General features: G+C 34.8%; 1 protein-coding gene across 1 annotated transcript in view; it reads right to left on the bottom strand.

The window, feature by feature from the left end:
• Positions 1-25,518, bottom strand: part of THSD7B (thrombospondin type 1 domain containing 7B) — a 725,689-nt gene that overhangs the window by 212,005 nt on the left and 488,166 nt on the right. Inside the window, exons 12-13 of the mRNA XM_072789046.1 lie at positions 21,172-21,366; positions 15,646-15,909 (exon numbers count right to left, since the gene is read on the bottom strand). Coding sequence (XP_072645147.1) covers positions 15,646-15,909; positions 21,172-21,366 — 459 coding nt within the window. The remainder of the gene's footprint in view (positions 1-15,645; positions 15,910-21,171; positions 21,367-25,518) is intronic.

Genomic DNA, 25,518 nt, shown 5'->3' with positions numbered 1-25,518 from the left:
CTGAGTGTATCCTAAGCAAACATAATGGGATATAGAAGTCCCCAGAGTGAAAAAAGGTTGAGAACTACTGTCCTAAAGCTGTTCTACAGGTATGGCCATGGCTCTTAAACCCTGTAGTATTCCTTAGAGAACAGTAGATTTCAAGTTTCAACATTTAAAATTTTATATGTCGGGCAGCCCGGGTGGCTCAGTGATTTAGCGCCTCCTTCAGCCCAGGGCGTGATCCTGGAGACCTGGGATCAAGTCCCACGTCAGGTTCCCTGCATGGAGCCTGCTTCTCCCTCTGCCTGTGTCTCTGCCTCTTTCTCTCTCCTGTGTTTCTCATGAATAAATAAATAAACTCTTAAAAAAATAAATTTTTATATCTCTTTCAGCTTTATATAGCTCTGTCCCATGAGTATAAGGAAATTCTGTTTTATATTGATACATTCTTTAGTTTTATCATTAAAGTAATTTTAGTAACAATGAAGCCTTGTTGGATATCCCTTTTAAAAAGTTCAAACATTATTTAGGTGAAAAAAAAAATGTATCCTGAATAACAGCCTTTCTGCCATTTGAGTTCCTATACAAGTTAACTCTAACTTGTATTTCCAACCTTGTATTCTAACACCTACCTATCTCCTGGTCACACAGAACTAGTCACCTTTATGAAACCACAATGCCCACTCTTCTCTTAAGACCCACTTCCAATCTCTTTTCTCTTCTGAGACACTGTTACTAAAATTATCATAGAATTAGTTTATCACAGACTTCCTCAAATACTTGGCTCATATTTCTCTTCTGGCACATTCTGTATTTGAGTTTACTTATTTACAAGTCTATTCATTTTTTAATGATGTATTTATTTATTGGGTACGAGGGGACACAGAGAGAGGAGGGCAGAGAGAATTCAAGGCAGACTCCCTACTGAGCATGGAGCCTGACACTGGGCTTGGTCTCACAACCCTGAAATGACTGACCTGAGCCAAAATCAAGAGTCAGACACACCAACTAAGCCAACAAGGCACTCCTCCAAGTATATTTTCATCAAAAGAGATTCTCAGGAAAATCCTCAAAATGAGTCAGAATCCCTAGGGCCAATATTTTAGTATGTGTATGAATATATGTATGTATACATTTATATATACATGTATGTATAAACAAATATGTAATGAGTATATATTTTACATTAAATCATTCTTTTGAATTATAAATTTCTGATTAACTTTTAGAGTTTACTCTTAACTTTAAGTTTGAGATATAATTCACACATTAAAGTAAAGTATACAATTTTTTAGGATATTCAGAGTTGGACAGCTACTACCACAATCAATTTTAGAATACTATTGTCATCCCCCAAGAAAACTGCAGATCCATTACCAGTCTGCTGTAGTAAGAATTGTATTCTCCTAAAATTCAGATATTGAAGCCCTAACTCCCAAAGTGATGATATGTGGTAATTAGGCTTGGATGAGATCATGAGGGTGGGATCCTCATAATGAGATTAGTGCTCTTGTAAGAAGAGATATCAGACAGGGGTCTCTTCTCCACTCCACTGGATAGATGGAGGATATATCTTTGTTTCTTTGTAATTAAAAAAAACAAAAAAACAAAAAAACAAAACTGAAGCATGTTCTGACTTGGAAAAGGGGAATAATACCAAATTTAGAAGTCTTCCAAACAGTCTTACATTAGATTGAATATCTCCGATGTGTATTACCCACTCATCTTTATAAATGTACTGTTATATAGAAAAAAGCCTGATATAAACTAAACTAAATGTTTCATTGATGTTTGTTGAAAGAATAAATGATTACATAAACAAAAAGGGTTGCATTAGGAACAGTGGTTCATTAGTTGAGGTCTTAAACTAGGAGTTCCTCAAACATTTTTAGTAGTAGGCTCCTCCTTCAAATGAGAGGTTATCAGTAAAACTTTGTCTCTAATAATTGTTAAACAGGTCAAAATTAGAAAATAAAAAGAAATAAACTACATAATATAGGACCTAGATAGAAGTGGATCCCCTATGCCCTACAACAAACAAAACCCCAAAACAAAAAAAAAGTAATGGAAATATCACTTCCATATATTGTTCAAGAAAATAACCAAAAGCCCAATTTTCTTTCTTAGGACATTTCAGCATTATATTTTGTCAAGTAATTTTCCAGATTGTGATATCATTCACATAAATCCCCTTGTGTAGACACTATACATATGAAGAAATAAAGAACTAACCCTAGATGAATGTTTCTAATATTTGAGATGTTTCCAATTGTTTTTCATTTGCACATCTTTAAAAAAGTTGTTTCAAAAATTTAACAGGCTGTGGTAGGCTGAATAATGGCCTCCAATGATATCCTAATTTTAATCTCTAGAACCTAGGGATGTTACCTTATATGTCAAAAGAAACTTTGCAGTTGTGACTAAATTACCAATATTGGGATGGAAAAATTATCCTGGATTATCAGCACAGGCCAGATAATCATAAGTGTCTTTTTAAGAGGGATGTAGAAGGAGACTTGACACAGAATAAGGAAGCAATGAGACAATGAAGCAAAGGGCTATGCCACTGGTTTTAAAGACCCAAGAAGAGGCCATTAGCCAAGGAATGTAGCTTTAGAAGCAAGAAAAGGCCAGGAAACACATTTTCTCCTAGAGTCTTTGAAGGGAGCATGGCCCTGATGACACTTTAATTTTGTCCCAGTGAAATCGATTTTAGATTTCTGACCTCTAAAACTATGAGAGAATAAAGGTTTTATTTTAAGCCACCAAGTTTGTGGTTTTGTTATGGCAGTCTTAAGAAACACATATACATTAAAATTCTTGATACATAAACATGGATTTACATCTTGTTTTGTTAATTATTGAGTATATATGATGTGCTGACTCTGCCAGATGTTGGTGAGGAAAGAGTGATGGAGTAGACAGTCCCTTTCCCAAGGAGCACATGTCACCCTCTGGCAGGATTAACTAGCAATAAAGTAAATGAAATGTGAGAAGCATCTTTCTAAGAGACAACACAGATATTCTCAGCTCTTAACGGATTTCTAGAGGTTGGGGAGGGTGGCCTGGCAAGATAGCTTGTGATCTCCTGGAGGGGGTGATATACCAAATTAACAAAACCAAAAATAAAAAGCACATGGTCATCTCAATAGATGCAGAAAAAGCATTTGACAGAATGTAACATCAATTTATGATAAAAACTCTCAACAAAGTGTATACAGAGATAATACACCTTAACATAATATGACAAGCCAACTGCTAACATCATACCTAATGATAATAAGCTGAAGATTGTTCAAGGATTGGTAACAAAACAGGATGGCGACTCTTACTACTTTTATTCAACATAGTAATAGGAGTCCTAGCCAGAGATAAGAAAGAAAAAGCATCCAAATTGGAAAGGAAGAAATAAAGCTGTCACTATTTGCAGATGCATGACTTAGTGTATCGAAAACTCTCAACACTCCACAAAAAAAACAAAACAAAACAAAAAAAAAATCTTAAGAACTAATAGATTAAGGGGAAAAAAAAAAAGAACTGATAGATTAGGTAAGCTTGCATAATACAGAAATGTAATATATAGATCTATGGTCACTTGGATTTCTTTTTTTTTTGGTCACTTGGATTTATATATATATATATATATATATATATATATATATATATATATATGTATATATGTATGTATATATGTATATATATACACACACACTACTAATAATGAACTACCAGAAAAAGAAATTAAGAAAACAATCTCATTTATAATTACATCAAAATAATAAAATACCTAGGAATAAATTTAACCAAGGAGATAGATGAAAGACCTACAAACTGAAAACTATATGACACTAATACAAGAAATTAAATAAATGGAAAGAAATTCTGTGCTCATGGACCAGAACTGATATTACAATGTCCATACTAATCAAAAGAATCTACATAATCATTGTAATCCTTACAAAAATTCCCATGGCATTTTTTCAAAGAAATAAAACAAAATCCTAAAATTTCTATGGAGCAACAAACACCCCAAGTAGCCAAAGTAATCCTGAGAAAGACCAAAGCCAGAGATATCATGCTTGATGTCAAACTATATTACAAAGCTAATCACAATAGTACGATCTTGACATTAGAAACAGACACATCTATCAGTGTAACAGAATAGGTAGCTCATAAATAAACCCACACCTCTATGGTCAATTAATTTATAACAAAGGAGCCAAGAATATCAAATGGATAAAGAATGGTCTCTAACAAATACTGTTGGGAATATTGGACAGCCACAAGAAAAGAATGAAATTGGACCACTATCTTACACTTTACACAAAAAATCAACTCAAAATGGAATAAAGACTTAAATGTAAGACCTGGAACCACAAACTCCTGGAAAAAAAACATAGGTGATAAGCTCTATACTTCAGCGTTGGTATAATGATTTTTTTTGGATTTGACGCAAAAGGCAAAAGAAGCAAAACTAAACAACTGGGACTACATCAAACTAATAAGACTTCTGCAATTAAAGGAGACCATCAGCAAAATGTAAAGAACCTATAAAAGGAAAGAAAATATTTGCAAATCATATATCTGATGGGGGTTAATAACCAAAATAGATATAGAATTCATAGAACTCAGTAGCAAACCAACCCCAGAAAAACACTAAAAACAAGAGGGAAAAGAAAACCCCAAAAAACTAAGATTAGGAAGTGGATAGAGGATCTGAATAGACTTTTTTTTTTTCAGACAGATAGATGGCCAACAGACACATGAAAAGATGCTCAACATCCCTCATCATTAAGAAGATGCAAATCATAGCCACAAGAAGATACCATCTTGCATCTCTTAGAATGGCTATTATCAAAAAGACAAGAAATAACAAGTATTGGCAAGGATGTGGAGAAAGAACATTTGTGCACTGTTGATCAGAATGTAAATTGGTTCAGACATCATTGAAAACAGTATGAATGGTCCTTAGAAAATTAAAAAAAAAAAATAGAACATCTGATCCAGAAATTCCACTTCTGGTATTTATCTGGAAAAAAAGAAACAAAACATTAATTTTATTTTATTTTATTTTATTTTAATTTTTGTAAAACATTAATTTTAAAAGATATGTGTACCCCCACATTCGCTGCAGATTATTTCCAATAGTAAAGTAACCTGGATATCCACTCATGGATGTGTAGATAAAATAAGATAGAAATATACAACACAATATCATCCAGCCATTAAAAAAAAAAAATTGCCATTCATGACAATACAGATAGACTCCGAGGGCGTTATACTAAGTGAAATAAGTCAGAGAGAAAGACAAAATAATGCATGATCTCACTTATATGTAGAGAGGGGGAAGAAAAACCACCACCACCACCACTAACAACACACACACACACACACACACACACACACACAAAACCAAAGGCAAAACTCAACTCAGACATAACAGATGGTGGTTGTCAAAGGTAGGAAATCAGGAGTCGGCAAAATGAAAAAAAGGTACAGACTTCCAGGTATAAATAAGTCATGGGTATGTAATGTACAACATAGTTAATAATCTATTGTATATTTGAAAATTCTAAGTCTTAAAACTTCTCATCACAAGACTTGTAACTATATATGGTAATACCTATTAATTAGAATTATTGTTCCAATTTTACCATATATACAAATACTGAAACATTAGGCTATATCCCTAAAATTAACATTGTATATTAAAAATAATTTTTAAAACTTAAGTTGGATTATATTACCTGACATTTTCAGATATGATTATACTTAAATTAGATCTGTACTCCTTGCTTTGTCTCACAAGACTCTGCCTACTTTTTCAACCTTATTTCACAGAATTCTCTCCTCACTCCCTCAATTCAAACCATAGAGCTTCCTTCGTTTTGTTGCCAGAACTTCTTTCCTACCCTACTCTTTCGGACATGCTTATTTCACTACTTAAAATGATCCTGTATGTACTTTTCACATGGTTGCTTCTCTCTCATAGTTCACATCTCAAATTTTTGTCACTTTAGCATGGACCTCCCTAAATATTATTTAAAGATTTTATATTTAGCATCAAAAGAGTTAAAAAAAAAAACCTTGAAATTCCTTTTATTTTTATCCCCCACTTGACAACAAACTTCACAAAAGACTCTATTTCCCCTTAAATATGCACTCAAGTCATAGAAGACCAGGTATATAGCTGATGTCCAAATATAGATTTTGACCAAATGAATGACTAAATCAATATGTAGATGACCTCAGCATCATAATGGTAGGAATCACTTTTTTCTTCTTTTTTAATAACTAGAATTAGACATCTGTAACAGAACAAAAGTGCCTTGGCACAATGCACTACAGGATCCAAGAGATTTCTAGTTAACACATGCATCCAAAAGTAAACAAACGGTTCAACAGAAAAAGCATTTGACATAGTACAATATCCATTCATGATAAAAACCCACAACAATGTAGACTGATTATGTTGAGTATTATAACTCAACATAATAAAGACAATGTATGAAAAACCGACAGCCAATGTCATCCTTAATAGGGAAAAAGAGAGCTTTTCCTCTACAGTCAAAACCAAAACAGGGATACCCACTTTCACCACTTTTATCAGACAACAAAAATTTTAAAAAGGTATCCATGGGGATCCCTGGTTTTAAAAAGGTATCCATGGCTCAGTGGTTTAGTGCCTGCTTTTGGCCCAGGGCGTGATCCTAGAGTCCTGCATGGAGCCTGCTTCTCCCTCTGCCTGTGTCTCTGCCTCTCTCTCTCAGTATCTCTCATGAATAAATAAATTTATTTTTTAAAAGGCATCCAAATCAGCAAGGAAGAAGTCTAACTTTCACTATTTTCAGATGACATAGTATATAAAGAAAACCTGAAAGACTCCACCAAAACAGTACTATAATGGATACACAGATTCACTGAAGTTGCAGGATACAAAACCAATGTACAGAAATCTGTTGAATTTCTGTACACTGATAATGAAAAGAAATTAAGGAATCTATCCCATGTACAGTTGTACCAAAACAATAAGATACCTAGGAATAAATCTTAACCAAAGAGGTAAAAGACCTGTACTCTGAAAACTATAGAACATTGGAAGAAAATTGAAGAGGACAAAGAAATGGAATGACATTCCATGCTCATGGATTGGAAAAAAAAAATATTGGTAAAATGTCTGTACTACCCAAAGTAATCTACACATTCAGAACAATCCCTAACAAAATTCTACCATATTTTTTACAGAGCTGGAATAAACAATCCTAAAATGTGTATGGAACCACACACTGAACAGCCAAAGCAATCTTGAAAAAGAAAAGCAAAGTTGGAAGCATCACAACTCCAGACTTCAAATTATATTATAAAGCTGTAGTCATCAAGACAGAATGGTACTGGCACAAAAACAGACACTTAGATCAATGGAACAAAATAGAAAATTCAGAAATGGACCAACAACTATATGGTCAATCTCTGATAAAAGCAAAAAAAAATATATCTAATGGGAAAATAGACAGTCTCTTCCATAAATGCTGGGAAAACTGGACAGCAACATGAATGAAACTGGACCACTATCTTATACTATACACTAAGTTCCAAAGAGATTGAAGACCTAAATGTGAGACCTGAAACAATAAAAATCCTAGACAGTAATTTTGACATCAGCTGTAGAAACTTCTTTCTAGATATGTCTCCTGAGGTGAGAGAAACAAAAGCAAAAATGAACCATTAGACTTCATCAAGATAAACAGCTTCAGCACAGTAAAGGAAACAATCAACAAACCTAATAAAGCAACCTTCCGAATGGGAGAAGATATTTGCAAATGACACATCTGATAAAGACTTAGTATCCAAAATATATAAAGAACTCCTAAAATGTAACATCCAAAAATGAGTAATCCAATTAAAAAGTGAGCAGAAGACATGAACAGATACTTCTCCAAAGACGACAGCCAGGCTAACAGATGCATGAAGAAATACTCAACATCACTCATCATCAGGGACATACAAACCAAAAACTGTAATGAGATATCATCTCATACCTGTCAGAGTGGCTAAAATGAACAATTCAAGAGACAATAGGTATTGGCAAAGATGTGGAGAGAGGGGAACCTTCTTACTCTGTTGGTAGGAATGCAAACTAACTCAAGCACTCTGGAAAACAGTATGGAGGTTCCTCAAAAAGTTAAAAATAGAACTACCATATGATCCAGCAGTTGTACTACTAGGTATTTACCTAAAGAATACAAAAGTATTAACTGAAAGGAATACATGCTCCCTGATGTTTATAGCAGCATTATCAACAGTAGCCAATTCATGGAAGCAGCTCAACTGTCAATGGACTGATGAATGGATAAGGAAGATGTGGATATATGTGTATATATATGTATATGTATGTATATATATTTATATTTATATACACACACAAATGGAATATTACTATTCCATTTGCAATGATGTGGTTGGAGGTAGAGGGTATTATTCTAAGCAAAATAAGTAAGAGAAAGACAAATGCATGTGACTTTACTCATGAATGGAACTTAAAAAACAAAGCAAGTGAGCAAGGGGAGAAAAAAGAAAAGGAGAGAAGAGGAGAAGAGATAGGCAAACCAAGGAACAGACTCTTAACTATAGAGAACAAACTGTTAGTTACCAGAGGAGAGGTTGGAGGGGAGATGGTTAAATAGATGAGGAGGATTAGGAGTATACTTGTGATAATGAGCTCCAGGTAGCATATGGAAGTGTAAAAAAAAAAAATCATCACTATATTGTATACCTGAGACCAATATTACACTGTCTGTTAACTGGAATTTAAATAAAAACCGAACGGGTGCTTGGGTGGCTCAGTCAGTTAAGCATCTGCCTCTTGATTTTGGCTCAGGTCATCATCTTCAGGTTGTGAGACAGAACCCCACATCGGGCTCCACACTGGGCATGCAGCCTGCTTAAGATTCTCCCTCTCCCTATTTCCTTCCACCCCTCCATGTGAGTGTGTGCTCTGTCTCTAAGAAAAAACGAAAGAAAGAAAGAAAAAAAAAAGAAAAACTTAAAAAAGGTAAAAGAAACTTTGCATTTGATCAGAATATAAGAAATTGGTATATAGAAGGAGAAGAATGGTGCAAATAGGCAGAGTTTAAAGAAACAAAAGCTGAGAACCTCCCAAACCTATGGAAGGACTTAAATATACATATTCAGGAAGCTGAGAGAAGACTCCATTACTTCAGTGCAAGAATACCTTTTCCAAGACACATCATATTGGAACTGTCAAAAATCAATGGTAAAGAATCTTAAAGACAACCAAGGGAAGGAAGTTACCTACAGAACAACCCCCCATTAGGCCATCAACAGATTTCTCAGCAGAAACTCTACAGGCCAGGAGAGAGCAGATGACACATAGATGGTATATTCAAAATGTTGAAAGATAAAAACTGCTAGCCAAGAATAACTGATCCGTAAGCTAGCTTTCAGATAGGAGAGAGAAATAAAGGCTTTCTCAAACTAAAAACATTGAGGGAGTTCACTACCAATAGACTCACAAAAACAAAAACAAAACAAAACAAAACACTAAAAGGAACAAGGTGGGATGAAAAGATATTAACCAGAGGCAGGAGAACATAAAGTACATAACAGTCTGGTAAAGTTGAAGAACAGAATTAGAAAACTAAATCTGCTAGAATGTGTGTTAACCATTGAACTGTAGTATAAAAGTTAGAGAGTATTAACAATAATCATAGTGACTACAATTTGTTAAAGAATATAAAAGCATAAAGCATAAAAGAAGTAAACATCAAATATATACAAAAGAAGAGTCTAAGGGTAGAAACTCTATAGGCAAACTGAGATTATTATCAGCAGAATATGGACTATTTTATCTCTGGGAATGTTTGAGTAAAGTTCATAATAACTGCAAATAAAAAATCTGGAGTAGATGAAATAAAAAAGGGGAAGATAGAACATATCACTATGGAAAAGTATCAATTTACAAAGGTAGGCAGAAAGAGAAGGAAGAAAAACAACAACAACACTGGAGATACACAACAACCAGAGGCAAAGAATAAAAATGGCAGTTGTAAGTCCTTACATATCAATATATAATCACTCTAAGTATAAATGGATTGAATTCTCCAATCAAAAGGCATAGAATGGCTGGATAGATTGTCTTGTTTCTCTATTGTATGGTACCTACAGGAGACTCACTGTAGCTTTAAAGACACACATACACTCAAATTTTCAAAAGACAGAAGAATATATCTCATGCAAGTAGATACCAAAAGAATGTAGGTATAGCACTATTTAGACAAAACAGGCTCCAAGCCAAGAGAAAAAAAAAGGCAATCATAAACATTAAATAATAAAAGTCAATACACCAAGAAGATATAACATTCATAAATGTATATACATCCATTATCAGAGCCCCTAAATGTATTAAGTAAATACTAATGGATCCGATGACAAAAATAGACAGCTATATAAAAACAATAAGGGAGTTCAACACCATACTGTCAGTAATGGCTACATCACCCAAACAGAAAACCAAAACCAAAACAAAAACCCAAGGAATTGTTAAAATTGAACCATATTTTAGAACAAATGGACTTGATAGATATAGCACATTCCATCCAACAGAACAATATACAGTTTCCTCAAGTACACATGGAACATTCTCCAGTATAGAACATAGAGTAGGACATAAAACAGTACTTATCAAAATTTAAGAGTGAAATCATACCAATTATCTTTTCTGACCACAATGGTATGAAATCAGAAATCAGTAGGAGAAAGGTAGAAAATCTACAAGTATGTTGAAACTAAACAAAGAGCTTATCAAGAACAAATGCATCAAAGAAATCAAAAGAGAAACTAGAAAGTTAACTCCAAACAAATGAAAATGGAAAAACAACTTATCAAATCCTATGGGATCCTGCAAAAGTAGTTCTGAGAAGAAAATTTATAGCAATAAATGGATACATTAAGAAATCATATCTCAAACTAACCTAACATCTCAAACAACTAGAAAAAGACCAAACTAAGCCCAAAGTTGTCAAAAGGAAGGAAATAATTAAGATCAAAGAGGAAATAAATGAGACAGGAATCAGACAAATTGGAAAGATCAATGAAACTAAGGGTTGTTTTTTTTTTATCTTTTTTTTTTTTTTTCAACAAAATCGACAAACCTTTAGCTAAGAAAACAAAGGCACAAGCTTGGAAATGGAAGATGTTATAACTGATACCACAGAAATACATAGAATCATAAAAGACTACTATGAATGATTGCATGCTAAAAGATTATATAATGTAGAAGACCTAATTTTTAGGAACACACAACCTACCAACACTGAAAAGCAGAAAAATCAGAAAAATCTTAACAAGCCAGTAATGAGTAAAGGGATTAAATCAGTTATGAAAAACCTTCCAAAACAGAAAATCCCAGGACCAGATGGCTTCACTTGGGAATTCTACCAAACATTTAAAAAAAATTCATCCCAATTCTTCTCAAACTTTGCAATGGAGGAAAAATGAACTGGAGAAAACATTCCCAATCTCCTTCTACAGAACCAGCATTAACCTGATGTCAAAGTCAGATATGGACACCACAAAAAAAGAGTATTACAGAACAATATTACTTAGGAAATATGTGAAAAAAAAATATTAGGAGACTGAAATGAAGAACACATTGAGAAGATTATACACCATTATCAAGTAGGATTTATCCCTTCAATTCAAGGATGATTCAACATATACAGATCAAAATGTAATATAATACATCACTGGGGTACCTGTGTGGCTCAGTTGCTTAAGTGTCTGCCCCATGGCTCAGGTCACAATCTCAGTGTCCTGGGATCCAGCCCTGCACTGGACTCTCTGCTCAGCAGAGAGTCTACTTTTCCCTCTCACTCTCCCTCTGTGCTCTTGCTCTCTTTCAAATAAATAAAATCTTTAAAAAAATAAATGTAATACATCACTTTAATAGAATAAATGTAATACATCACTTTAATAGAATAAGAGATAAACATCACATGGTCATTTCAATAAATGCTGAAAAAGCATTTGGAAAAGTATCACATCTTTTCACAGTATAAAACCTCAACAGGTTATGTATAGAAGAAACATACGTCAAAAGGATAAAGGCCATATATGACAAACTTACAGCTAACATTATATTCAATGTTGAAAAACAGAAAACTTTCCTTTTAAGAACAGGAAAAAAGACAAAATTGTCCACGCTCACCTCTCTCTTATTTGATACAGTACTGGAAGTCCTAGCTGGAACAATTATATAAGAAAAAAAATGATATTCAAATTGGAAAGGAAATAAAATTGGCACTATTTGCAGTTGATATTATTTTGCATATAGAAATTTTTAAAGATTCAACCAAAAAACTGTTGAAACTAATCAGCAACTTGAGCAAAGTTCCAAGATTTATAAAATAAATGTACAGAAATCAGTTATCAGTTATGTTACTATACACTAATCATGAAGTATCTGAAAAAGAAAACTATCCCATGCACAATTGCACCAAAACAATAGAATATCTAGTAATAAATTTAACCAAGGAAGTAAAAGATCTGTACATTAAAAACTACAAAAGTTACTTGAAAAAAATTGATGTAGATACAACAAATGGAAAAAAAAAAACAACCTGTTTTCATGGATCTGAAGAATTTTGTTAAAATGTCCATGCTACCCAAAGTCTTCTACAGATTCAAAGTAATCTCTGTCAAAATTCAAATGGCATTCTTCACATTAATAGAGAAATGGAATCACCGAGTACCCAAATAGCTAAAACAATCCCGAGGAAGATGATGGAGGTATCACTTTTCCTGATTTAAAACTATACTACAAAGCTATTGGGATAAAAACAGAATAATTTTTGGTATAAAAAGACACACAGACCAAAGAAACAATCAAGAGCCCAGAATAAAACCCTTATATATTCAGTCAACTAATACTTGACAAGAGAATAGGTGTTATTTACCTAATGGGGAAATGGTTTCTTCAAATGGTGTTGGAAAAACAATGTAGAACAATGAAACTAAACCGCTATTTTATATCACTCCAAAAAATTAACTCAAAATAGATCAAAGCCTTAAATATAAAACCTGAGGAAACTCTTAGAAGAAAATGTAGTCAAGAAGCTCTTTAACATTGGTTTTAGTAATGATGTTTTGCATAGGTCACCAAACACCAACAAAAAAATCAAATAGGACTACATCAAGCTTAAACGTCTGAATGGCAAAGGAAACAACAAAATGAAATGGCAACATAACAAACAGGAGAAAGTTTTTTGCCAACCATGTGTCAGACAGCAGGTTAATATCCAAGATACACAAAGAACACACTCAAACTGAGCATGAAATAGGCAGGGAAATAGACATTTTTCCAAAGACATCTAAATGGCCAACAGGTACGTTAAAAGATGCTCAACAAAATCATCAGGGAAATGCAACTCAGAACCACAGTGAAATAACACTATATGCCTATTAGGATGGCTATAATCAAGAAGACAAATAATGAGTATTGAGTAGGATATGCAGAAAAGGGAACCCTTGCACATTGTTGGTGGGAATGTAAATTTGTTCAAATGCTATGGAAAATGATATTAAAGTTTCTCAAAAATTAATCGATCTACTATAGGATATAGCAATCCCACAACTGGGTATATACCCAAAGGAAATGAAAATAGAATATCAAAGATAATATATATACTCCTGTGCCCAATGCAGCATATTTTGCAATAGCCAATATATGGAAACAACTTAAGGGCCCATCAACAGATGAATGGATAGAGAAGATGTGATATCTACAATAAATATATATCTCATATATAAAAAATGGAATATTATTTGGTCACAAGAATGGACATGTTACCATTTGTTACAATATGGATGGACCCTGAGAACATTACATTAAGGTAAGTCAGACGGAGAAAGGCATATACTGTAGGATATCACGTATATGTGGAATTTAAAGAAGTCAAACATGTAAAAACACAGAGTAGAACGGCGGTTACCAGGAGATGGAGGGTGGGGAGGGGTGGATAAGACAGACATTATTAAACTGTATAAATTTGCAATGAGCAGCATAAGTCCTAGAGATTTAATGCACAGTATAGCCAATATACACACCAATCTTGCATTATAACCAAACTTGCTAAGAGACTAGAACTTCATTATTCCAACCAGTTTAAATATATATATATACATATATAACTCTAATGTGATAGCGGTGCTAATTATCACTACAATCACTTCCATATAAAAATCAAATTAGTATGTTGTACACCTTAAATTTATACATTGTAAATCACACGTATTTCAATTGGAAAAAGGAAAAGCAATTTTTAGAAAATAAACCAATACATATTTAAAAACCAAAAGACAAAGATTAAAGTCAATCAGCTTGGCTTCCCTAAGATGGGTCCACTACTTGCTTCTGAAATGTTTAACATTTCTCTGACCCGACTGCTGAAGACAATTTTATAACCCAGGAAGCAGAGCAATATCACCAATAAAAAAGTCATTAAACTTTAAGTTAAATTCAGGGGCAGCCCATGTGGCTCAGCGGTTTGGCGCCGCCTTCAGTCCAGGGCCTGATCCTGGAGACCCGGGACCGAGTCCCACGTCGGGCTCCCTGCATGGAGCCTACTTCTCCCTCTGCCTGTGTCTCTGCCTCTCTCTCTCTCTCAGTGTGTCTCTCATGAATAAATAAATAAAAAATCTTAAAAAAAAATCATATAATGATAGGGGCATATTTTAAAGAACAGCCAATCCATTGGCAATGCAGACAAATTGTCATTTACCTGACTTCTGTAATAGAACTGAATTCAACTTACCATTATTATTATTGAGAAAGCTTATTAGAACATAAGGCTTTGATGACAGAGACCAAAAGATTTTTTCCTCCCACAGTTTGCCAGTCAGACATGAATTCTTTCATGTACTCTGTAAAATTCCTAACTTTTTAAGTCTTAAAACAAACCACAGAGTATGAAATTCATAAGTTCCATTGTAATCATTAGTCTCAGCACCACCCCCATCAACATTTACCCTGACTGTATTTAATCTCATTCTTTTCCCCATTAACCCATATCTTTTGAATTCTCCCAAGGTTCAAAAAAGACAACCTTCTCCCTGCTTAACAGCTCACAAAATTCTCCCAGATTGCCCTTTTTTCCCCTACAGTTTTATTTTATTATTGATTTGGGTATACTTATATATTGCATTGTTAAAACATTTTAAATCAGCTTTTTCATTGGTATTTTGTCAGCTAACTTAGAAGGAATTCAAGGCCTGATGCTTTGTATATGTATGATCAGAGCACAAAAAAAAAATCACAAAATATATTTTGTATTAAATATGGCTTGTCCAGTGCAGCACAGTAACTGCACTTATCCACAGTTAACCAAACGGCCAAAGATGCAGTATGGAATGAGGTGAGTCAAAGATCCAAAACAATCACATTCCAAATAATCAATCACATTCCAAATAATCACTGAAATGTGTATATGTGCATTCCAAATGCTTATACTTTATGAAAGGTAGTGTGTTATTAACAAAGGAGAACTGAAAGAATGATGAAAGAACAAAGCTACTAATTCCAGATCTTCTACACTACCACCTAGGCTATGTGTATGTTCCCAGGTTACTCCTCATCCATCTCCTTACCAGAGCTGCTGCAGTGGGAGGGGTCAACAGGTCTTCCATTTTTATCAGAGCAAGCTATTGCTCGAAAGCGCACGCCTTTTCCACATTCTTTGCCATCTCCTTGTATCTGAAATCCTCGTTGAGGCTCCCTTCTGCCTTCTGGAAGAATGCAATCTGACCAGTTTCCATAAGGCTGAGATATAAATACATCACAAGGGCACAGTTCTGTTTCTATGAGAGGGTACAGGTCAGAGTCCTGACACTTCTCCTTCTTCCTGCTTTTCCCTGTTCCAAAAAGAGACATTGATATATTAATTTCACGTTTGTTTTGTTAAAAGTCATTGTCTTTACTAGCTCTTCAAATATTAAGTGCTAAATAAAATATAAGGTTCGCCTTCCTTTCTCCACCTTTTTGCCCTGAAAATAAATCCTAGGACAATGGAAGCAACTCTCAAATCAATGGTGAAATTCAAGTTAATTTGAAAAAAAATTAAAAATGGTTTTATATTGGAGAGTGGCAAAAATGAAACTAAAAAGATGTTTGCTTCAGTGACTCAACAGCTAGAAAATTATTGTTAGTTTATTTAGTATGATTTTCCCTATAACTTGTTGGTAAGAACAGATGGATTACCTTGTCTCCATTTTCCTTTGAATTAATGGTTTCCAGGGAAACCAACCTAACGGCAAATATTAACATCCTCTTTTTGAGGTACATTTTTGAAAACAGTTCGTGTATTCAAAGAACAAAATTCTATCCTTCCATACAATGGCCCTGGAGTGAGGCTAGGTGTCACTCGGGACGTGGCAAAGTACAACTTATTTTGGTCCTTGCCATGAGGCAGCTCACAAATGCTGACATAATACAGTGAAATAAACACTCAAATACTGTTGGGTAATTTAATCTGAAAAAAGTTATGGCTTCCACTTTGAGAGACCTTTTTAACTTACATGTTCTAGAATATGACTTTACCTTAACCAATTGACTTTGATGGACCTTTCAGCTATGATCCTGTCTTTGAGTAATGAGAATGCAGAATCATTTTCCACTGCTCTGAGTATTTGATAATTATGTTTAATGGGATTTCAAGTCAGCCTGTAGCTTGATTCAACTTTTCTGCTAACACACTTCCACTAGATTCCTAAAAGTTTTCTAATAGATCTAATTATATTTTGTTTCCTCATTAATAAGTCAGCAGCTGGAGTGTTGGCTGCATATAAAAAAAAAATTAACAGGTTGCTTTATTAGTCTTACTCCCAGTGTTTATAGGTGTTTTAGAAATGTTTGATTTCAGCTGATGTAATGGGATATTATCTCACTGTCAAATAATTTATACATAATTTTGCAGTTGCTGCCCGGATGATTGGTTCTGTGGTCTAACATGTTTGCTTATGGCCACAATAAATAAGGATTCCTGCAGGACCTGAAATGGTTAGCCATGCCACTATCTCTCTGGGAGGATGTATTGACTTGCCTCCACCATAAGGGGCACTTCATGAAAAAAAAGTTTGAGGGGGGCAGCCTCTATCATGGCTATGAGAATGTACTGGTTGAGAAATCAATGTGTGGTGTCTGGTTTCTTCCTACCAGCATTTAACATACCCAAGTCTCTGGTAGTTCTTAAATGTCTGTGAAGAACTATTGTCTCCATCTCTTCAATTTCTATCTGTTTTCAATTCACCTCAGCCTGGATTCAGAGTCCACCTATTCTTTGAAACTACTTAGTACTGACAAAGTAATAAAACAAAGGAAGCCGTGGAATATCTTTATACCTTATCCTTCAGACTCAAAGATTGTTCAGAATGTTGACCACACCGTCATTGTTGAAATAGCCTTCCTAAATTCCATCATACCTTACCTTCTTGTCCCTCACCCCCAACATTTCTCTGGGAACAGCTCATCTGTTTGTTTGATTATTTCTCCTCTGTACATCTCTTAACTAATGGACTTTCTCAGGGCACTGCCCTAGGTTCTCTTCTTTTCTGATCCATTATCTTCACTCACAGAAAATTTTTAAAACCTTCTCTATCTCTTGATTCCTAATTATTATCCCCATTCTAGAAATTTCTTGCTCTAGCTTCGAGCCACAGACTGGAACTTCAAAGGCCAATCAAACTCAGCCTGGCAAAATCCATACTCAAGCTCTTCACAGGATGACCTTCCTTTCTCCATCTTCATTTCCCAATTATTCCAATATGACCAAGTGTAAAATCTCAAATGTCACACTTAAACTCTGTTGTACTACCTGTATCTGTTTAACGACAAAGATCTATCATTTCAAATGTCTAAGTACTTCTTGAATCAGTCCTTGTTTCCATTCTGACCAATACCACCCATATTTAGCCCATCTCCAGATTTCCAGCTTAAATCCTCACAACAGCTTCTTCAGGTATCATATTGCCATTGTGCCTCATATTCCCTTTGATCTTCTCCCCACACTGCAGCTAGAACTAGCTGACAAAAGACAGAAGTCTGATTACATCATTCATCTACTTAAAACTCTTCAGAAGTCTAAACTCCTTGTTATGATCGTCAAGACTCCATAGTATGAGTTCACTAGCATGTGCCCTTGCCTATGCTGTGCCATTCTGCCTCTGGCAAGTTACCAGCTAGATATACTGAACATCTTTCAGATCCTGGAAATTAGTCATTGGTTTCTGGCCTTTGCATTTCTCACACCAGAAATATTCTTAAGTTCCAAACTCCCTCAATAGTCTAGTTAATGCCTACTCATCCTTCAGGTCCAAACTAATGCATTGCCCCTACCAGAAAGTCGTACAGAGACTCTTCACCCCAGGTACAGAAAAGGTACTCTTCTGTACTTTCATTATTCTGCCTATCACAAACTATGCCTTTCCAAGGATGTTCACATCTCAGTTCTTGGAACCTATAATCATGCTACCTTAGATGGAAAAACAGATTTTGTAGACGTGACTAAGATTATGGATCTTAAAATGAGATTATTCTGGATTATACAGGTGTTTTCAACCTAATCATGTAGTCAGGAAAGGCTTTTCTAATTTTAAGACCAAGTCAAAGGAGAATAATCAGAGAGACTCAGTGTTACTGAATTTCAAGATGGAAGAAGAGAGTCATGAGGCAAGGAAAGTGGATAGCCTCTAGATGCTCTAGGGTGGGCGGGGGTGGGGGAAGGAAATACATTTTCCCCTAGAGCCTCCAGCAAGGCATGTAGTTCCACCAACATCTTATTTTCCATCTCGTGAAACTGGTGTTTGCTTTAGATATACACAACCATGAGATCATAAATTTGTGTTGGTTTTAAGCCACTAAATTGGTGTTACACCAGTAATAAGAAACTAATGTAGCACTAATATAACAGCTATTGTCACAAGTTCTGTACTAGGTTAAAATTATAATAAAATCTCTGTCTCTCTCCCATTATACTGTAAGAGATGTTCCCTCCCTTAAGTCAGAGGGAAATTTGTGACTATTCCCAAACATAAACCTACAAGTACATGTTAAATATTATTTATTTAGTTATTTTGTACGTTAACAACCTGAACAAATCTACTTAATAGATTTTTTCAGCACTGTATAAACGACTGCTAAAACTACCATCCAATCTCAAACCTGTGATGATCTAGTTGAAGTACAGCACCCAGGATATCCAGCTATTGAATTAAAGCCTCTTGTTAAAAATAGAAAAAAGAAAACATTCTAGATGGTCCCCTATTCCATAGAGTGGCTGGTATTTTTGTCTGTATGCTTCTCTATGTGTGTCTGTGTTGTTAAAGAGAGTCATGCTGTTTTACAGTCTAAGTCCATGCCTTTTATTGCCATTCATGTTAGAGATTACTTAAATTTACCACCAAATTACATGGGAGAGACCAAAATACAAGCATAGTACTGCAACAATAAACATAAGTCTTAAGAAGTGAAAAATTTCAATTCTTTACTGTACTGCACAATGATATAGTACTGTGGATTTTTGTTTGTTTGCTTTTGCTACAACTCATTTGTTTCAGAAGACTGACCAGTTGTTTTGGTGTTTCCAATATATGAAGAGACAAAAAGATTAATTACCCAGCAGAAAACGTAACCAATAATAATTTAGAAAAATTCTAAATAGTATTTTGGTATGGTAATTCTTGGGATAGAGTTTGCAGAAAAGTGTACAAGGGTTCTTCAATATTTACACAAAAATTATATTTTAAAACAAACCAAATTAATTAGTTTTGACAATTCATAGCAAAATGTACTAGTTAAATAAATATTCTAGATTTTTTCACTATCCCTATTCTCAATTTGCAGGTATAAAATACCATTAATAAACTCTCAAGAAAAGAAAACTGGCCACTAATTAAAAATGTCCTTTGCTTCTAAGAGAAATTTTCATCTCAAAGGTAAAGAGAATTGCCAGGATGATGGCTTCCAAAGCCTTCTGCATGAACCTGCACACTAAGTTTTATTGTTACACCTGAACTTGAAATTACTCCTAACACACTCTACCCCATTATATTCCCTGTAAGAGTTTCTTTCATCTTAGAAACACAAGCAATGTTGCATAAAGTTATATATGCACAGATTTTTGTAGAAGAGAGCAAAGAGTACAGCATTTTTTATTTGATTATGTATTTTACTTATGCTCATAAATGGGCTTCTGATTTGTGTGCAGAAACCCTGTTAAAGGCTCTCATCGATTAAGTAAATCCATTAGAGTGAGTTAAATTTAAAACATAATCTTGTAAGCCATACATTCAAACAAAGGGAATTTGAAACCAAGAGAATTAGCATTTGAACTGCTTATAAGAACAAATGGTCTTCTGTGCTTAATTCTTCAATGTCAACAACTATTTTATTATCCCAATGATTATTTTGGCATTTTTCCTTTGGGTCTTCATTACCTAAATTAAGTTTTCTGCATATTCAAATACATCTAAAAGAAATTCTGGGATATTTATCTAGATAAGTAGTATAATACACTACACTGCATCAATTATTTGTATATTACAAGCAAAAGTGGCTCCAGCACCTTGATTAAACTATTAATTGCTTTAATTTCCATTAAATTGCATGGATGTAAACAGAACCAAAATAATAGACCACAAAAGTCAAATTACATATGTGAGTTCTGCTTTTATCTTACACTACTAAAAATTTAAAAGGTCAAATTGCTTGTAGAGTAATGGCAAAAGAGAATGATACAGGTTAGAGATGCCTTTGATGTGTTTTACACATCAGTCACTGTTTTCAACCCCGCTGAGATCCACTCATGACGAAATAGCAGAAATTTGCCATTAACTACTCCAAGGTAGTAGGGCTATGTTGCCATTCACCACTCTAAAGATTATAAAGCCATATAGCGAGGAACTTCATAGCTATTGAATGGTTCACATCACTCATTTCACAAGTATTAACCAAGTACATTGTGTGTGTCAGGTGTAGGCCAGAAGAGACACAACGTCAGGGAGGGGCTGGGAAAGGGAGAGGCCCAACACAATTTCTAGTCTTGCTTCCAAGAGTAAGTGGAAGTACTTACTTCCAGGAGTACACCCCTGGTCTGAAAGGCATACCCTACCCTACCCTACCTGTGAGCTGTCGCCGTCGACTTCGGGATGTTTCACAGTTTGCGGAGCAGGGTGTAAACCTGGACCAAACCGTGAAGGTGCAGTCATCTCGACAGGGTACTGCGCATTCTTGTACAAGGGGAGGCATGCCATTGGTCTGCTTGAGGCATTCCATCACTTCCGCTGACTGGTTATCATCAGAGATACAGGAGACCACTTTTAAAAAAAACATGGATTCTTTTGTTATTATTTTGATTAAATCAGTCCACTGCTTGCTGTTCAACAAAATAGCAATCCCCCAATGTTTGAAAATTTGGTTATCACTGTGATTATAAAAGGCGTTCAACACAGCTAACCTTATTCCTCTCTGGAAATTAAATGTTTATCGTCGCCAGTGGCGGTATTTGAAGATTTAATTGGTTTCATTATTAATCCAATTTGGTTGCATTGACAGCAACCAAAATAACTTCCAGTAATTTATTGTACATGAGCTTATGAGTATCTGATCTCTAGGGAAGATCTAAAAGTAGGAAAAAAACGTGCAAGAGTAAAATAGGAGGACAAAAAGGGGACAAAATCATGGATATCACGCGGATTCTTCCTAGATTTTAATTTGCTTTGCTTGTTTGAATGCACTTCTAGAAATAGGACCATTTTCACTCTACAATCAGTATTTAAAAAAATTTCTATTGTTTATTAGTAAACTTTTTTTTCCCTTATTAACACTGCAGGATTAGGAATTTTAAATATTTTTCAAGTATAGGCATAACCTACCCAGATAACTCCCATTATATGTATTCTATTAATTGCAGATAATTCTTCAAAATTTCACTCACAAACTTTTTCAAGTAGAAGGTCTCTAGTCATATCATAAAATAATCAGTAGTCTTAAGGTAAAGAATTTATGAAATTTTGCTTATTTCTTTATTTGATTCTTTGGGCTAATGATATTTTATTCACTTATAAATGGTATTTTTATGCATCTTTTATTCATCCTAATTAAAGACAATGTAGGGGTGTGTCTTTATGTTCTCTCGAGCAGTATTTCTCAACGATGGCACTATTGACACTTCAGGTTGGATACTTTGAGTAGGTATTTCTTGTGCACTGTAAGATTTTTTTTAATATTTTATTTATTCATGAGAGAAAGAGAGAGAGGCAGAGACACAAGCAGAGGGAGAAGCAGGCTCCCTGTGAAGAGCCTGATGTGGGATTTGATCCTAGGACCCCAGGATAATGACCAGAGCCAAAGGCAGATGCTCAACCACTGAGCTACCCAGGTGCCCCATGTGCACTGTAAGATATTTAGCAGCATCTCTGGCCTCTACTGACTAGATGCCAGCAGCGCACACACGTTCCCAGTTATGAAAACCAAAAGCTACAGACATTGTCAAATGTTGCCTCGGGTGAAAACTACTTTCTAAACTGATTCCTAATCATGGAGATAGAGGAGAATACATAGATTCTATGGCATGACTTCAGACCTACTTCAACATCTCCAGGATAGAATTCTAGGAATCTTTTTATTTTTAAGTGTCCCAGAGGGTTCTGATCCAGCCTGTCTACTGACAACCCACATTTGGTATGGTACATTTTTTTAAAAAGATATTCATTTGAGAGAGAGAAAAAGAGAGCAAGTGAGCAGGCACTCATGCCAGGAGAGGGAACACGAGCTGGGGGAGGGACAGAAGGAGAGGCAGGCTCCCCACTGAGCAAAGAGCCTGATGTGAGGCTCAATCCCAGGACCTCAGGATCATGACCTGAGCCGAAGGCAGCTGCTTAACAGACTGAGTCACCTGGTATGGTGCATGTCAATGGATATTTGCTGAATTTTTTATCCTACAGAAATCATTTAGGATCATTTTTATGACAATTCTAAAATCAACCAAGTTACAAGCAATAAACATACCACAGTTTAGGATCAACATTGTTAAGAATGCTTTATATGAAAACTTCTACAATGCAGGGTAACTATATAGAGGGGATTAATTTAATTGCCCATTCTTCTTATATTCTGAACTCCTTTCATTATTCTGAGTACAGAGAACAATTCAATCTGATTTTTTTTAATAACTGAAAGTCAAATCCATTGAATGTTTTAGGATTAAGGAATTAGCTAAGATAACAATGGATGCATACACAATACTTCCCAATTTGTACATCTGCTCTATGGCAAGTGGGTTTATTCATTGATTTTGAACAATTTTTGCTTTTGTTTTTAATCTACATCCTAGGAATAAATCCATTGCACATCAGGCCAGCATCACCTGTGTTTGTTTGGTTGAGAATACCACAGCCATTCATGAATATACCAACATACCTTACGTAGGCTGCAAACAATTATTATTTGAATTACATGTTTAGATAACCCATCTGGAGTCAATTTAGGGGACTTTTATCTTGCCAAGCTATTTCTCCCCCCAAAAGGACACTGATTAACATGAAGAGGAATTTTAAGCATTTTTAAAAAGCTTTGCTATTTGAAATATGAACACTCCAATGAATTTTTTAAAAATAATTTTTCATATGAGTTCATAATTTGACAAGTATGATAAACATTCAATGATACTTTGAAATTCTACAAACTAAATTCGCAAACACTGGATTTATGAATGCTCATATTGAGCTATTTTGTATTAATGAAAGAAAGCATTAAAAATAAAGAATAGCTTAAAATTTTTTTTTTAATTTTTAAATTTTTATTTATTTATGATAGTCACAGAGAGAGAGAGAGAAAGAGAGAGGCAGAGACATAGGCAGAGGGAGAAGCAGGCTCCATGCACCGGGAGCCTGATGTGGGATTCGATCCTGGGTCTCCAGGATCGCGCCCTGGGCCAAAGGCAGGCGCCAAACCGCTGCGCCACCCAGGGATCCCAAGAATAGCTTTAGTATATGATGCATTTCAGAGACATTCTTATCAAATGGTATGAATGCAAATTCCAACTCCAAACATCAGGAGTTACATGAATGGAGTTATTTAATATTTATGCTAAATATTGTCTCCTAATCTTTAAAATGATTATAATAAGAACACTCATAAAAAAGAGTTGTGAGAAGTCTTAAAACAGTATCTCTTATACACTGAGGGTTCAATAAATGCTGTCAATTATTATCCTTTGGAATTTTTAATTTATCTTTTAAAGCAAGCAGGCAGATAGTTCTCCTTGCATGTATACATGTACACATTGTCACTCTCTGTGGCTTATGTCTTACTTGGCCATCCTCAGAATCTGAGGGATAAAGGAAAGAAGAAAATCATAGTTGAAACTCACAGGGTTCTGGCATTGTACTTAAAATGACCATTAGTCAAACTATGTCAAATACACCCTAAAAACTTTCACTACATTAATAGGGCTAGGTAGAATGAATCAGATCCATTGCTCGTATACAAACTGATGTATCAGAGTTGTCTAATGGAGATGTTAGAGATCTCTAGGGGCCAAAGAAAACATTCACAGTTGTAGCATGAAGTTTCACAACATCCACATTTAATCACAAGACCATTGCTCTGTGTCATTACTGATGGTCTATTAACTCAATGGTGAGTGGCAACTGACACACTGCATACCATACAATCATGTGCTTAGGTCAAGCATTATGATTTTCAGATTTCTCCAAGTTCAAGATTCTAATTTTTTTTTCAAGTGTGGAAAAAAAAAAAAAAGACAACACCAGACACAAAAACATAAATGAAAGGCACTTGGGTGGCTCAGTCGGTTGACTCTTGGTTATATAGTGTTGGGGTTGTAAGATTGAGCCCCCTGCCACATTCCCACTGGATGGGAAGTCTGCTTGGAATTCTCTTTCCCTCTCTCCCTTTCTCCCTCTCCCCACATTGCAAGCCTGAACATGCACATATTCTCTTTCTCCCTCTCAAATGAAATCTTATTTTTTTTTTCCCTTGGGAATGTTCTAGTATAAATAAATCATTTAATAAACATTTATTGGATGATTGGATATTGAACTGTACTAGTGGGTAGGAAATTACAGAAGAAAAACTGTAAGCACAAAGTCTGCAGGAATGGAAAACCAGAAAATAAGAAAAGATATTTGGAGTAAATGAGAATAACTAGTAGCTAGTGGCACAATCTAATTCAGAGTCTACTTCCATTAAGCAGCTCACAGGGAAAGGATATTTTTAAAAAAATGTATTATTTTAGATCTACAGTGTATTTCTTAACCAGTAAAGGTGTGTGGACTCCTTAAGTCAGAGAACTTATTTTGAGAAAACAGAGTGGCAGAGTATACTGATAAAATTATAAGCCCTGGTGTCACATAGGACTAAGGGTGGTCCTTCATTTTTTATTTTTTTGTTACCTGGGCAATTTATGTGAAAAGACTCAATTAACTCATCCACACAATAAGAAT

The sequence above is a fragment of the Canis lupus genome, chromosome 20 (assembly GCF_048164855.1).
Source record: "Canis lupus baileyi chromosome 20, mCanLup2.hap1, whole genome shotgun sequence".
Taxonomy (NCBI): domain Eukaryota; kingdom Metazoa; phylum Chordata; class Mammalia; order Carnivora; family Canidae; genus Canis; species Canis lupus.
Note: the sequence above shows the minus strand (reverse complement) of the source record. Positions and strands in the feature narration are given on the sequence as shown.